The 17,381-nt window shown below is 31.8% G+C and overlaps 1 protein-coding gene across 1 annotated transcript in view; it reads right to left on the reverse strand.

The window, feature by feature from the left end:
• Positions 1-14,827, reverse strand: part of LOC142333020 (protein takeout-like) — a 73,624-nt gene extending 58,797 nt beyond the window's left edge. The window contains exon 1 of the mRNA XM_075379796.1: positions 14,577-14,827. Within this exon, the coding sequence (XP_075235911.1) occupies positions 14,577-14,706 (130 nt within the window). The 5' untranslated portion in view covers positions 14,707-14,827. The remainder of the gene's footprint in view (positions 1-14,576) is intronic.
• Between the last annotated feature and the right edge of the window lie 2,554 nt (positions 14,828-17,381).

Here is a 17,381-nt window from a genome sequence, read left to right on the forward strand (position 1 = left end):
TTCTCCTCCTATTTTCACATTCAGCGGTCCATCTTTGTTATTTCTACTACATTTCATTACTTTTGTTTTGTTCTTGTTTATTTTCACGCGATAGTTCTTGCGTAGGACTTCATCTATGCCGTTCATTGTTTCTTCTAAATCCTTTTTATTCTCGGCTAGAATTACTATATCATCAGCAAATCGTAGCATCTTTATCTTTTCACCTTGTACTGTTACTCCGAATCTAAATCGTTCTTTAACATCATTAACTGCTAGTTCCATGTAAAGATTAAAAAGTAACGGAGATAGAGAACATCCTTGTCGGACTCCCTTTCTTATTATGGCTTCTTTCTTATGTTCTTCAATTGCTACTGTTGCTGTTTGGTTCCTGTACATGTTAGCAATTGTTCTTCTATCTCTGTATTTGAACCCTAATTTTTTTAAAATGCTGAACATTTTATTCCAGTCTACGTTATCGAATGCCTTTTCTAGGTCTATAAACGCCAAGTACGTTGGTTTGTTTTTCTTTAATCTTCCTTCTACTATTAATCTGAGGCCTAAAATTGCTTCCCTTGTCCCTATACTTTTCCTGAAACCAAATTGGTCTTCTCCTAACACTTCCCCCACTCTCCTCTCAATTCTTCTGTATAGAATTCTAGTTAAGATACAAAAACTATATTTTAAAATTAAAACCCTTTGAAATTTAATTGGTAACCCGTTATTTTATTTAATTAAATACTGCATAGTCCTTTATTTTCATAACTTGCTTTCTTTTTTTTTTTTAGTTTGATTTATATTCGTTTTTTATATATATATTTTTTTGGCAGTTTGTTTTTTTTTATTTTTTATAATTTTTTTCGTTCGTATAACACGTCCTGAAATTTTTTTGTTTCTTCGTGGAACACTCTGTATAAATAAAAACCGTGAACCTGAATACAAGTTTTAAATGTTATAGTAGATTTTAATAGTTAGACATAATCAAGCGTTTTAATTATACAATTTCATAAAAAATTAACTACATTTCAAGGATTTTTTCGAAGTGGAGCGTTGATTAGCATATACAAAGTTGTACCGTCTCCTTGCCTGTAAATATTTGATCCATTTTTACGCTTTCTATAAAATATGTAAAGGTAAAAGATATTTTTATCACCGTGTCTAGTTTTGTATTATTTAAATTAAAAAAATGTTAATAAAATATGATAAACCTTAAATAACTTTTGATAAGTTAAACAAGGAAAAATGAAATTTATTAATGTTTTAATCTCAGTATATTTCAATATAAGACCGTATCATCCTGACTCAAAAATGTTAAATGGAAAGGGTGTGACTGTGACAAGTCACATTAAATTAAAAAATAAAAGCCATTTAATATTTTTACTTTACCGTAGAATATATCTAGAATCTATATATATAAAAATGAATGTTTGTCTGTCTGTATGTCTCTTATGCCTTCCTAAACCGTTCATCCGATAACGATGAAACTTTGGGGAACGGTTGGACGCATCCCAGGGAAGGTTTCTGAATTAGTTTGGACCCTCTAGGTGGCGCTGGTGTCGAGATATTTCGAAAAATTGTATTTACGGTCCGATTTGCCTCGTATTCAGAATGCGTATTACTTACAGGGAAGGAATTATCTCTGAAAAAAATTAACCCACTAAATGGCGCTGGGTTTGAGATATTTAGAAAAATCATATTTACGAACCGATTTGGTTCATATTCAGAATATGAATATTAGTTAGGTTAAAATAAATATTTTTGCAAAAACTATACCCTCTAGGTGGGGCCGGTGTCGAGATATTTACGAAACAAACAAATATACAAACAAACTTTTTTATTCTATATATATATATATATATATATAAGTCATATCCGTATGTGTGTCCGCTAAAGACCAAAAAACTAATGGACCGATTTACGCGCGGGCAAAAGGGAAAAAGGGGAAAATGGAAAACGGGAAAAGGTAAAAAGGAAACTGGGAGAGGGGCGAGGGAGAAGTTGGAAAGGGAAAAGGGGAAGGAGAATAAGTGAAAGGTAAAATTTGTGAAGTTCAGTTTTAATTTTTTATCAAATTTTCAGTTGTGTTCATTTAAACTCTCTCTCTCTCTCTTATATATATATATATATATATATATATATATATATATATATATATATATATATATATAGCAATAGCGAAGCATTGCCGGGTCTGCTAGTAACTATATAAAAGGAAAATAATAGCGATCGTGTCAAAAATGGGAAATCGGTTTTTTTTGAAAGTTTTACGTTTTAATGTCCAACTAGTTTATCTAGACCAAAAACCCCAAAACATATATATATATATATATATATATATATATATAGAGAGAGAGAGAGAGAGAGAGAGAGACAGACAGAGTGAGAGAGAGAGTGCGAGGGAGAGTTTAAATGAACACAATTAAAAATTTGATAAAAAAATTAAAAACTGAACTTCACAAATTTTACCTTTCACTTATTCTCCTTCCCCTTTTCCCTTTCACCCTTCTCCCTCTCCCCTCTCCCAGTTTCCTTTTTACCCTTTCCCATTTTCCCCTTTTCTCTTTCCTCCTTTTCCCCTTTTTCCCTTTTGCCCGCGCGTATATATATATATATATATATAGAATAAAATATTCTGTTTGTATATTTGTTTATTTGTTTCGTAAATATCTCGACACCGGCGGGTATAGTTTTTTGCAAAAATATTTCTTTTCACGTAACTAATATTCTTAATATTCTGAATACGAACCAAATCGGTCCGTAAATAAATTTTTTCTAAATATCTCAACCTCAGCGCCATCTAGCGGGTTCATTTTTTGCAGACATAATTCTTTCCGTATAAGTAACACGCATTCTGAATACGAGGCAAATCGGACCGTAAATACAATTTTTCTAAATATCTCGACGCCAGCGCCACCTAGCGGGTCCAAACTAATTCAGAAACCTTCGCGAGCGTGCGTCCAACTGTTCCCCAAAGTTTCATCGCTATCGGATGAACGGTTTAGGAAGGCATAAGAGACATACAGAGAGACAAACATTCATTTCTATATATATATAGATATACATATATGTGTCGAACTGGTTTTGGCCTTATATCTAAGGATTAACCGAACCGATATTTTTCAAATTTAGTTCTATTATTTGTTATATAGGACTTTTATCGTATTCATTTATTTTTTCAAAATTCGTTAAGGGAACGGGGGAATAATGTAAAAAACCCGATTTCGAATTTCTTCAGAGGGAGTTTAGAAAAAAGAATTTATTGAAGTAAATTTGTTATCTACAATGCATATATATATATAAATAATAAAAAAAATTTCAAAAAATTAACTTCCACCTACTAAAATTGAAATATATATATATATATATATATATATTTATGAAAAATGTTTTTGATAATTTCCTTTTTACACGACTGCCCAAAAAAAGGAGTGTAATGTGTTTAGGGTGTATGTATATTCATTCCACCGTATCACAACAACGGCTGAGCCGATTTAAATGTATGATCCCGTGACGTTACCGGGAGTGTCATAGCTGTATAACTATATCCTACCGTACTAAAGGGCATTTGTATGTTTCTTTCTGTGTGTGCGTCCCCCTTCGCTGAGAACATGCTTACATGATCGGACATAATGCTCGTCAAAAAATATCATATGATTTTTTTTTACTTAAATGTTTATAAACAATAAATAAAAACATTAATAATAATTACAAAATAAATTAATAAATTTTTTCTACCTTAATTCATACATTCCGTATCGTAGCAGATCTTAAAACATAACTATTTTCGATACAAATTAATACTGAAACTATTTAACTCATTAAATACTAACTCGTTTTCGATACTGATAATATTATCGATTATCCATTTACAATCGTATATGTGACTTTTTTTGGCCTTGTAGTTATAATTAAATATATATTTTATTTATTGTTTATTTATTTATAGTTAATTATAATAATTTATTAATAGTTTATTGCCTGTATATATATATATATATATATTTTTTTTTTGTTTGTCTTCAGTCATTTGACTGGTTTGATGCAGCTCTCCAAGACTCCCTATCTAGTGCTAGTCGTTTCATTTCGGTATATGTTCTACATCCTACATCCCCAACAATTTGTTTTACATACTCCAAACGTGGCCTGCCTACACAATTTTTTCCTTCTACCTGTCCTTCCAATATTAAAGCGACTATTCCAGGATGCCTTAGTATGTGGCCTATAAGTCTGTCTCTTCTTTTAACTATATTTTTCCAAATGCTTCTTTCTTCATCTATTTGCCGCAATACCTCTTCATTTGTCACTTTATCCACCCATCTGATTTTTAACATTCTCCTATAGCACCGCATTCCAAAAGCTTCTAATCTTTTCTTCTCAGATATTCCGATCGTCCGAGTTTCACTTCCATATAAAGCGACGCTCCAAACATACACTTTCAAAAATCTTTTCCTGACATTTAAATTCATTTTTGATGTAAACAAATTATATTAATTACTGAAGGCTCGTTTAGCTTGTGCTATTCGGCATTTTATATCGCTCCTGCTTCGTCCATCTTTAGTAATTTTACTTCCCAAATAACAAAATTCTTCTACCTCCATAATCTTTTCTCCTCCTATTTTCACATTCAGTGGTCCATCTTTGTTATTTCTACTACATTTCATTACTTTTGTTTTGTTCTTGTTTATTTTCATGCGATAGTTTTTGCGTAGGACTTCATCTATGCCGTTCATTGTTTCTTCTAAATCCTTTTTACTCTCGGCTAGAATTACTATATCATCGGCAAATCGTAGCATCTTTATCTTTTCACCTTGTACTGTTACTCCGAATCTAAATTGTTCTTTAACATCATTAAATGCTAGTTCCATGTAAAGATTAAAAAGTAACGGAGATAGGGAATTTCCTTGTCGGACTCCCTTTCTTATTAGGGCTTCTTTCTTATGTTCTTCAATTGTTATTGTTGCTGTTTGGTTCCTGTACATGTTAGCAATTATGAGGAAGAGGTGTTACGGCAAATAGATGAAGAAAGAAGCATTTAGAAAAATATAGCTAAAAGAAGAGACAGACTTATAGGCCACATACTAAGGCATCCTGGAATAGTCGCTTTAATATTGGAAGGACAGGTAGAAGGAAAAAATGGTGTATTCAGGCCACGTTTGGAATGTGTAAAACAAATTGTTATGGATATAGGATGTAGGGGGTATACTGAAATGAAACGACTAGCACTAGATAGGGAATCTTGGAGAGCTGCATCAAACCAGTCAAATGACTGAAGACAAAAAAATAGTATGTGTTTGTTCCATATGTGTTTGTATGTATGTGTTTGGATGTTTGTTCCACCGTAACAGTTCAGTGGTTGAACCGATTTAAATGTATGACCCCGCGTCGGAATCCTTACGTTCTTAGGCTATATAAATATGTACATAAGAATGTTGTTTGAAAATTTTTGAACTTAAAATAGAAAGACATTGTTTTTTCTGTCAAATATGGTTTTATTTTTCACAAAGTCTCCTTTCAAGTCGATACACATTTTCCAGCGTAGTTTTAACCTCTTTAACCCTACCAAATAATAGCTGGCGTCTTTCTCCGTAAAATAGGTATTTACGTATGCGATAACATTCTTGTCCCGTGAAAATCTCTTTCCTCCAAGCGAAAATTTAAGGTTAGAAAACAAGAAAAAGTTGCTTGGACTAGATAAATACGGTGAGCGGTCAACCAATTCAAAGTGCAATTCGTGAGTTTTAACCATGACAACCGTCGAAGTGTCAGCAGGCGCACGGTCGTGATGGAAAAGCACTTTCTTCCTCAAATGCGATATTTTCATTTTTTCTTCAGTTTTTAATATTTATTTCTCGTTCTTATTTTTCCATCTGTTGGAGGAAGTGTTAGATTTAGAGAAACTTTATTTTAATAAATCTGTTAAACTTAACCTATATATGAATATTTTTAGAAAATTTTCTAAAAATTTATTCCTCATTTCTAAAAACACGATATCCCTTTTTTGATATGATTTCTATATTAATAGTATGTTTCATAACTTTAAGGACACCTTAGAAAAACTGTTTATATGTAAGTTTGTCTTTAAACTTATGAACTACATACAAATCTTATATGTCTGCGAGAAACAGCTTTAAAAAATACATCTTTTGGTGAAAACCGCAAGCTTCTAAGTTAGATGCTTCAGATTTTATGGAGTCATTTAAATGAGCTAAAATTATCCCGTTTTTTATAAAGAAATTACTATTTCTCATAAAATATGTAACCTAGGCTAACGAGTGTGATATCATTTTAAAGCTGTGCTTTAGAGTTTTTCAATAAAGTAATAAGAAAAATTCTAAAAAAATTATTTTTTGAGTTAAAAGGACTTAAGTGATTTTAAAATTTTTGTTTTTAAGAGAGTAATGTTCAAAAATGTACAAATCACTTTAAAGTGTCAGGCATACCAACAGTAATGAAAAATGTCAAGTTGACAGTATTATCGGCTGTTTCCCACCAAAACGGTGATGAATTATCATTTGTTTCTTTGAGGTAAGGTCTGTGAAAAGTTTTTTTATTAACGACGGGTAAGAAAAGCGTTAGTGTAGAAGTAAAACGGCAAGTAATCGGTCTCTGGAAAGCAAATAAAACATTCAGAGCCATCGCCGAACGAGTAAAAATATAAAAAACATGCGTACAGCAAGCCGTTAAAAAATATCGTGATCAAGAAGCCGTCGTTGATCTTCCACGATCCGGTCGACCACGAAAAACGTCAATGAGGCAAGACAGAGCGATTATAAAGGTATGAAAACTTAATCGATCTGCTAGTTCGCCTGATATAGCGAAAGAAGTAGCACAAAATCATGGAATTCAGGTTAGCACTGCCGCTCTTTCTAGATGTTTAAAAGAATCTGGAATGGAATCGCATTTCGCATTAGCAAAGCCTCTTTTAAGCGCTGTCCACAAGTCGAAACCTCGTCGGTTTTGCAAGCAAACGAAGAACCGGTTGAAAGAAGCTCGGCGAAGGGTTGTCTTTTCTGAAGAAAGCGGTTTCTGGTTGTATTCAAACAGAAAAATTAGGGTCAGGCGTACAAAAATTGAAAAGTTTCTACCGGCCTGCATCATTCCTGCTGTGCAAGATGGAGATGATGTCTTTGTGTGGGTTGCATAACTTCAGAGGGCGCTGGACACCTTAGAATAATGGACGGGACAGTGAACAGTATACAGTACGTAAAAACAACGTAAGAATTCACGCTTCCTAGTATCCATAACCTGTCGGGTGAGAATTTCATCTTCCAGGAAGAGAACGCACCTTGACGTAAATCACGAGTTACCAAGGCACGGTTTGATGAAAATGATGTGGAACTTTTGGACTGCCCTGCTCGTAGTCCTGACCTATTTCCGATTGAGAATTTATGGAATCGGTTGGCACCGCAACTTGCTAAAAGAAAACCTAAAAATAAGGCCGAGTTACGACTTCAAATCGCAAGTCTGTGGCAACAGATGACGAAAGAAAAATGTCTGGAATCGATTGAATCAATGCCCGATAGAGTAGCAGCACGCCTAAAATCGTATGGAGGTCATACAAAATACTAAACATTTAACAAATGATGTAGCATTATCTCTGTTATTTTTAATTTTTACTTGTATAGAATAAAGATTTTGTCATGAAATACTGATTTTTCACTTATTTTTAACTTGTCCTTGAACTTATGAAAGATAATGTATATAATATAGTTATTCTAGCTATATTTACCGGGAAATTCGGGCTATTAAAGCTTTTCCGGCTTGTCTTGCTAGCTTTATTACATCAAATCTTTTTTATTTTTTAACGTTCTTTAAAATGATATTTTATTACCTGACTCTTTCCATTTAAAATTATTGAGTCGATCCCTAATGAATGCTTAAAGTGTGGTGGTCTCATTTCGCAAAGAATGTTTTGTCAATTTAAAAGCATTTGTTAAATTTTATTTGTATATAATTAATATCTGAAAAGTTGATTTACAAGTTACAATATTTTGTTAACACTCTGTATATTAATTATTTATAAAATAAGTTATCTCATTATGTTAATGAATCGCATTCTAATGTAAATTAAAATCAATTTATTACAGGAAGTATAGCTTTAACAGGATGATAGGTTTGTGAAAAAAAATTTATATGTACAGAGTGGTGTGTCATGGAAGAAACGTAAAATATTTCAGGACACGTTCTAAAAGTGAAAATAAGACAAAAAATTAGCTAATTATTGCATTAACTTCCCGGTTATTAATAATAAAAAAAAAACCAAAAAACAGAACACGTATAATAAATTTTAAGAAAAACGATTTTTAGAAATATTTGATTTGAAAAATCGATTAAAATAGATCTCAGAACCGTATCTGTAGTAGTTTATGAGAAAATCAATAAAATAGGATAAAAACCCAGTTTTTTTTTATGTTTGACGTAGTTTTGTTAAATGGACACAGAAGAATTGAGAGGAGAGTGGAGGAAGTGTTAGGAGAAGACCAATTTGGTTTCAGGAAAAGTATAGGGACAAGGGAAGCAATTTTAGGCCTCAGATTAATAGTAGAAGGAAGATTAAAGAAAAACAAACCGACATACTTGGCGTTTATAGACCTAGAAAAGGCATTCGATAACGTAGACTGGAATAAAATGTTCAGCATTTTAAAAAAATTAGGGTTCAAATACAGAGATAGAAGAACAATTGCTAACATGTACAGGAACCAAACAGCAACAATAACAATTGAAGAACATAAGAAAGAAGCCCTAATAAGAAAGGGAGTCCAACAAGGATGTTCCCTATCTCCGTTACTTTTTAATCTTTACATGGAACTAGCAGTTAATGATGTTAAAGAACAATTTAGATTCGGAGTAACAGTACAAGGTGAAAAGATAAAGATGCTACGATTTGCTGATGATATAGTAATTCTAGCCGAGAATAAAAAGGATTTAGAAGAAACAATGAACGGCATAGATGAAGTCCTACGCAAGAACTATCGCGTGAAAATAAACAAGAACAAAACAAAAGTAATGAAATGTAGTAGAAATAACAAAGATGGACCACTGAATGTGAAAATAGGAGGAGAAAAGATTACGGAGGTAGAAGAATTTTGTTATTTGGGAAGTAGAATTACTAAAGATGGACGAAGCAGGAGCGATATAAAATGCCGAATAGCACAAGCTAAACGAGCCTTCAGTAAGAAATATAATTTGTTTACATCAAAAATTAATTTAAATGTCAGGAAAAGATTTTTGAAAGTGTATGTTTGGAGTGTCGCTTTATATGGAAGTGAAACTTGGACGATCGGAGTATCTGAGAAGAAAAGATTAGAACCTTTTGAAATGCGGTGCTATAGGAGAATGTTAAAAATCAGTTGGGTGGATAAAGCGACAAATGAAGAGGTGGTACGGCAAATAGATGAAGAAAGAAGCGTTTGGAAAAATATAGTTAAAAGAAGAGACAGACTTATAGGCCACATACTAAGGCATCCTGGAATAGTCGCTTTAATTTTGGAAGGACAGGTAGAAGGGAAAAATTGTGTAGGCAGGCCACGTTTGGAATATGTAAAACAAATTGTTAGTGATGTAGGATGTAGAGGGTATACTGAAATGAAACGACTAGCACTAGATAGGGAATCTTGGAGAGCTGCATCAAACCAGTCAAATGACTGAAGACAAAAAAAAAAAAAAAAAAAAAAAAAATGGACAATAAGCACGTAAAATACTTAAACAAAACACCTAAAGAATTTAATTCTGAACAAAATGGTGTAAGATATTTGAATGAAATAAAAAAAAAATTAGAAAAATTCGATTTTTATTTAGAAACAGTACACTAAACCAATTGCATTATGGGGGTCCCTGGAGAACAAAAAAAAAAAAAAGGTGTCGAGTAATGTTTGTACATGTGTTGGCGTATTTAACTTACAAATGGGTATTACGATTTTGATGAAGTTTTGTACAGACTCGAGTGTATATGTACAGATGATTTTTTAGTCATGTTACCCAATTTTAAATGTAATTTAAGAAAGGGAAATTTAGGTGGAATAAAAAAATGTATTTGTTACTTACAGAAGAGATTTAATAAAAAGCTATTATTTACATAATTGTTAAAGAATATGCTCAAAATGCCCATCCCTTGCGGTTATACACGCACGGACTCTTTTCAGCATATTAAGCGAAACCTTGCATTGGAAATATTCGCGATTAAGTCTGTAATATTGATTTTAAGTTCATCAATAGCGTGAGGATTGTTTTTGAAGGCTTCGAACTTAATATAACCCACAAAAAGTAGTCAGGAGATGCGAGGTCTGAGGACCTCGGAGGCCATAAGCACTTGCATTCGATCATCAAAGAACTCTTGCAGAAAATCCACGGTTTCTTGAGACGTGCGATATGTAGCGCCGTCTTGCTGAAATCAGCAATAGGTTCCAGGAGGGACACAAATTGGCGCACAATATTCCTGTGTACTTCACCGATCTGTTCGAAGAATACGGGTCCGACTATACGATGACGAGATATCGCACACCACACACCGATTTCTACAGGATGCGAAGATTTGTCTTGTAAAGCGTTAGGATTTCCAACCGCCCAAATTCTACAGTTTTGACTGTTCGCATAACCGTCGAGATGGATCCGAGCTTCATCGCTAAAGAACACCGTGTTTAAAAATTCGATTCCGTTATCGTTTACGAGAGACCTAAACCAACGGCAATATTGCAATCGCTTGTTTAAATCTGGAGGCCGAAGCTCTTGGACTAATCGTACGCGATACGGATACGATTTCAATTTTTTAGCGGCTTTCTGAACACTCGAATATGACAAACCGACTCGCGTGGAAAGTTTTCGTAAACTTTTCCGTGGAGAATCGAGCGATCTTGTTTTCATATTCTCTAAAACGTCATCTGTCAAGCGAGTCGGTCGACCGCTACGTTTTCTGTCGCAAACACAACCTGTCTCTCGAAATCGGTTTTCTAGCCTAGAAATTGACATTTCTTCTGGCGGAGGAACACCAAAAAATTTAATTTGAAACGATTCTTTTACACTCGCGTACGATTTCGTAGCAAAATATTGTTCGTGAATGAAAACTCGTTGTTTTACGGTAAAAGACATTCTATTCGTAACACGACGGAAACGGCACAAAAGTTTACACAGCTCAAGGACAATCAACTCACACTACCGTATCTATACCGGTAGCGCTACCAACTTCGTGTCACAAAACAAAATTTCCCTATCTTAGAAAAAAGTTACCGGACATTAAAAATTGGGTATCAGTACTAAAAAATTACTCTAAACAATTAGGTGGTAAAAATTAGGGTTCAATATCTCCAAAGGGTGGGGAGTCGTGGGGTAATGATAGACGGATGAGGGTGGAGTAGATAGTTTCTTTGAAGACAATTTTCTCAAAATTTTGCAAACATAACCCTACTTTATATTAATCTTAGAACGTTCATACACGCTTATGATAACATTTTTAAAACTATTTTACCCCAAATTTTTCTCTTCCCCAAAAATCGGAAAAAAGTCTGTTTTTTATTACATCTTCTTAACCGAATTTAATTTATGTCTTCCTTAAGCATAGTAGTAATACAAGCGGCCCCACAAAAAATACTTTGAGGCAGTATTTATGATGGTGGGGGGGAGAGTCGATCAAAGTTTAAAAATATATGTTTTTGAATTTTTTTAAAACTTTTTTCGCGTATCATTATTTCGCTATACAGAATGTCTCTAAAATCGTGGATTGGCTATACTTTTTAGGATTCACTTCTAAAACTAAACAAGAAATATCTTTAGGAAAAATAGCAATTTCTCCTTCGTTTTCCCACTGTCCGCCATTCTGTTATTTTTATATAAAAATGTATATTTCAAGTTCGGTTAGAGGAATCGCATTAATATTTGGTAATAAAGTTTTAAAATTATCAAAATATCGGGACTTAAATACCTTCGTAAATTAGAAAATGGCGGCCATGTTTATTTTTCAATCCGTTATATCTCAATAAATATTAGTTTTATCAAAATGTATGTTATTTACTAAAATATTAAGAATTTTATTTTGAACAAAATGACATTTTATTTTTGAAAATCGGTTAACAAATAGTTGATTTATGAAAGAAAATTGATGTCGTAATTTTGTGTCTGTTTTCACGTCCTCTACTTTACGTTCAATTCGATTAAATATTAATTGTTTTTATTTATTGTTAATTCTAATATTACAAATTAGTATTAAATTAAGTAATAATTTTCTAACAATAAAATTTAAGATTACATAATAACAAAAACAATTGATATTAATTTTTCACTTTTGAATAATTTTACATAGCGACAATTACTGTTGATCATGTTAAAAATGTAAAAATGAAGCTTTTTTCAACAGGAATGGTGTTCAAACTAACCCAACCAGCGTATCTGGTTGGGTTAGAATCCTCATAGTACCTTCCAAAGTTGTCATCGACAAAGATTTTTACTGAACATACGGATAGGTATTTTTTTTAATGATTATCTTTTGCGTTTTGTCATTCTACCAAATCATTTAAATGTAGAAAATTATGTTGCTTATTTATCGAAAATTTAAAAAAAATTTTAGAACCGCTATAATTAAGAGAAAATATTTGATTTCACCACGATGAAACTCCAGCACATTTCGATCAGTTAGTATCAGATATCCTCCGTGAAAAACGGATAGGCCGAGAAAAACCAGTGCCCTGGATTGCCCGATCACCTCCCTTACACCCTATTAACTTCCACCTGTGAGGCCGTTTGAAACATATCGTTTATTCAAAACCAGTACTCAACATCCAGGATCTTCAACAAAGGATCGAAAATGGATTTCAAGAAATTGGGAATATTCACGGAATTTATGAACGATTAAGATAATTTCTCAGAAAAAAAAACACTGGAAACTTGTGTAACCTAGGTTTATTATTGTGAAAAAATTATTACTTAATTTGATGCTAGAATTAACAATAAATAAAAAGAATTAATATTTAATCGAATTGAACGTAAAGTGGAGGACATGAAAACAGACACATAATTAAAACATCAATTTTTTGCCATAACTCGGCTATTTGTTAACCGATTTAAAAAAAAAATAAAATGTCATTTTGTTCAAAATAAAAGGCTTAATATTTCATCAAAACATACATTTTGATAAAAGTAATATTTATGGAGATATAACGACTTGAAAAATAAACATGACCGCCATTTTGTAATTTACGAAGGTATTTAATTCCTGATTTTTTTTTGCTAATTTTAAAAGTTTATTACCAAATATTAATGCGATTCCTCTATCCGAACTTGAAATATAAATTTTTATATAAAAATAACACTAGCAGTTAATGATGTTAAAGAACAATTTAGATTCGGAGTAACAGTACAAGGTGAAAAGATAAAGATGCTACGATTTGCTGATGATATAGTAATTCTAGCCGAGAGTAAAAAGGATTTAGAAGAAACAATGAATGGCATAGATGAAGTCCTACGCAAGAAATATCGCATGAAAATAAACAAGAACAAAACAAAAGTAATGAAATGTAGTAGAAATAACAAAGATGGACCGCTGAAGGTGAAAATAGGAGGAGAAAAGATTATGGAGGTAGAAGAATTTTGTTATTTGGGAAGTAAAATAACTAAAGATGGACGAAGCAGGAGCGATATAAAATGCCGAATAGCACAAGCTAAACGAGCCTTCAGTAAGAAATATAATTTGTTTACATCAAAAATCAATTTAAACGTCAGGAAAAGATTTTTGAAATTATACGTTTGGAGCGTAGCTTTATATGGAAGTAAAACTCGATCGTTGTATCTGAGAATAAAAGATTAGAAGTTTTTAAAATGCGGTGCTATAGGAGAATGTTAAAAATCAGATGGGTGGATAAAGTGACAAATGAAGAGGTATTGCGGCAAATAGATGAAGAAAGAAGCATTTGGAAAAATATAGTTAAAAGAAGAGACAGACTTATAGGCCACATACTAAGGCATCCTGGAATAGTCGCTTTAATATTGGAAGGACAGGTAGAAGGGAAAAATTGTGTAGGCAGGCCACGTTTGGAGTATGTAAAACAAATTGTTGGGGATGTAGGATGTAGAAGGTATACTGAAATGAAACGACTAGCACTAGATAGGGAATCTTGGAGAGCTGCATCAAACCAGTCAAATGACTGAAACAAAAAAAAAAAAAATAAAAAAAACAAAATAGTGGACAGGGGGAGAACGAGGGTGAAATTGCTATTTTTCCAAAGGATATCTTTTTCGTTTAGTTTTAAAAGTAGAATCCGAAAAAGTATAGCCAGGCCACCATTTTAAAAACACTCTGTATAATAACAAATAACCAATACAAGGAAAGTGTGTAAACATTATTTTCATTTTTTTTTTTTTTTTAATTAAAAATAAAATTATTAATTTTTATAAATAATTATATTTTATGGATAATATATAATTTATTAAATTAGTTTTTTAATATTTAAAAATAAAAAGATTAATTTTACTTCTCTTTTAAAACCCCATACAACACGCGCGGTTTAAATACCATCCTATTTCATAGAATTCTTTAAAAATTAAAGTCCAGTGTTTTCTTTATTAAATGACCATTTAAATATTAAAAAAAAAAAAAAAAACATATTATTACTTACGTAATGGTAAGGCGACAACTTTTGAAGAGGCAGCAGATGCATATTCGATTTGATTAATTAAAAATAAATAAACAACAAAAATACCGATAAATAATTTTCTAATATTATTTAAACTTATTAATTTTTCCATTACAAATATGAATAAATAATGAAACTAATATTTTATCAAATTAAATATTATAACTGATGATTGTAGCGGTCGGCCGTAATCTATCATTTACCACTCTTTGAGACCGTCTGAATGGTATCTCTATATGTATGCGACTAAACGCCGTCTCGTTTACCTTATAATACAATCCTTTACCAAGGACAAACTATTACTTTTATTATTATCTATTCGACATAAATATATGTTATCCATATTCATATATATATATATATATATATATATATATGTATATCTTTCTATCCACTTTATCTTACCGCATTTCATTTAACTTTTTATCATCCTTTATAATCAAATATATCTAAATAATTCAAGGTCTTTTTTTTTCCTTTTTTTAACTTGTATATGTTTAAGCGAATGAACATTCTTACATACAAATAAATGAAAACGCCAATGGCCAGTATTATTGATCTTTTTTCATCTTCTCTTTTTTTTAAAAATAATTTAAAAAAAACAGAAATCACGAATAAGCTATTAATTTCTATTTTTTCTTTTCTTGTTGTTTACGAAGTAAATTTTCGTTTATCCGCTTGAGCGAATATTTTTTTCCCCGAATCAGAACGAAATCTGTGTCAGATCTTTGTTTTAAACCTTTCTCTCACTCCATATATACATATGTATATATAGTACTTCAAAAATGATACGATTTACGAGAAGAGAGAGGGCCCAATTATATTTTCGTTGCTATGTACATAAATATATGTGTTCTAATAATTTTCATTGACGCCTTATGAATTGCGATATATTTATTGTGTACTTAGTGAAGGAAAGAAATATGCTGCAAATCAAAAAATCTGATGTGGAGACCATACGACTTCCTTGTACGGCTATTAAATTACATAACACATTTTTAAAAGTACATAAAATTATATTTCATTAATAACTTGTGATATTTTTTCATATTTTTATTTCATTGTTATTATTCAATTATAATTTATCGTAAAACTTTTTTTACAATCAGAGGTTAATAATCTACACATATATAAAAACGAATGTTTGTCTGTCTGTTTGTTTCTTATACCTTCCTAAAACGTTCATTCGATAGCGATGAAACTTTAGGGAATGGTTGGACGCATGCCACGGAAGGTTTCTGAATTAGTTTGGACCCGCTAGGTAGCGCTGGGATTGAGATATTTTGAAAAACTGTATTTATTGTCCGATTTGGCTCATATTCAGAATATACAGGGTGATTCAGAAGGATAGGGCAATACTTTGACAACTCATTGTAGAGGATAAAAATAAGAAAAGAGTTCATATAAACATAGGTCCGAAAACGCTTCGTTAGCGAGTTATACATGAGTGAAAGATTTCGTCCCAGTTTCAGTTCCTCCGGGTAAATTAAGGCTTTCTGAAAATCTGGGAAGGTCAATTAAGGAGCAAATTCAACTGTTTCTTATGGTTTTTGAGCTGGGAAATCGAAAACAAAGGTCCCAGAACTGTATCTGTCTTAGTTTCTAAGATATCCCGTGTAAAACGCCAAAAATAGGGTCAAAAAACACATTTTTTTTTACGTTTGACGTACAATAACGTTGTTAAATTGGCGATAAATCATACATTTTTTAAACATAAATTGTAGAGAATTTAATTATAAGAAGATCGATGTAAATAATGACAACAGAAAACAAATAACATTTTAAACACGTCGACTTTTATTAACAACAAAACAGATTAATTTTTAACAGATGGAAAAAACTTTTTCGTTATGTACAGTAGAAAATAACTGGAAGAAGAAAGAATACTTACTGTTTTTTATGATAATGATAAAATTATAATATTTAAACAAATTGTGATGAAAAAAATGAGTATTGCCGACTTGTTTTCCGTAGATCTAAAATTATTGTACCTACTAGACATATCTTTTTTTGTAACATTTGCTTGTAAGTTTTCGTCGGTTTTGTTGTTAATAAGAATCGATATGTTTAAAATTTCATTTGTTTTCTGTTGACATTATTTACACCAATCTTCTTATAATAAAATTCTCAACAATTTATGTTTTAAAAATTATTTAGAGATTTATTGCCAATTTAACAACGTTATTGTACGTCAAACGTAAAAAAAATGTGTTTTTTTACCCTATTTTTGGCGTTTTACACGGGATATCTTAGAAACTAAGAGAGATGCAGTTCTGGACCTATTTTCTTTCGATTTTCCAGCTCAAAAACCATAAAAAACAATTGAATTTGCCCCTTGATTAACCTTCCCAGGATTTCAGAAAGCCTTAATTTACCCGGAGGAACTAAAACTCGGGAGAAATCTTTCACTCTGTATAATTCGCTAACGAAGCGTTTTCGGACCTATGTTTATATGAAGTTTTTTCTTATTTTTAGCCTCTAGAATTATTGTCAAAGTATTGCCCTATCCTCCTGAATCACTCTGTATATTAACAATGTATAACGATGTATTAATGATGGGCATAAACTCTGTTACGTGAAAACAGCTAATTTTTCATAAACTATACCCCCGCTAGATGGCGCCGGTGTCGAGAATTTACGAAACAAACAAACTTTCTATATATATATATATATATATATATATATATATATATATAGAAGACAGAAGATTACCCGTGCGGACAAGATACATATTACAAAATTTTTCATTTTTTAAATTGGTCCAGAAGATCTCGCAAGCAAAATTAT

Source organism: Lycorma delicatula, chromosome 12, assembly GCF_047948215.1.
Source record: "Lycorma delicatula isolate Av1 chromosome 12, ASM4794821v1, whole genome shotgun sequence".
NCBI lineage: Eukaryota > Metazoa > Arthropoda > Insecta > Hemiptera > Fulgoridae > Lycorma > Lycorma delicatula.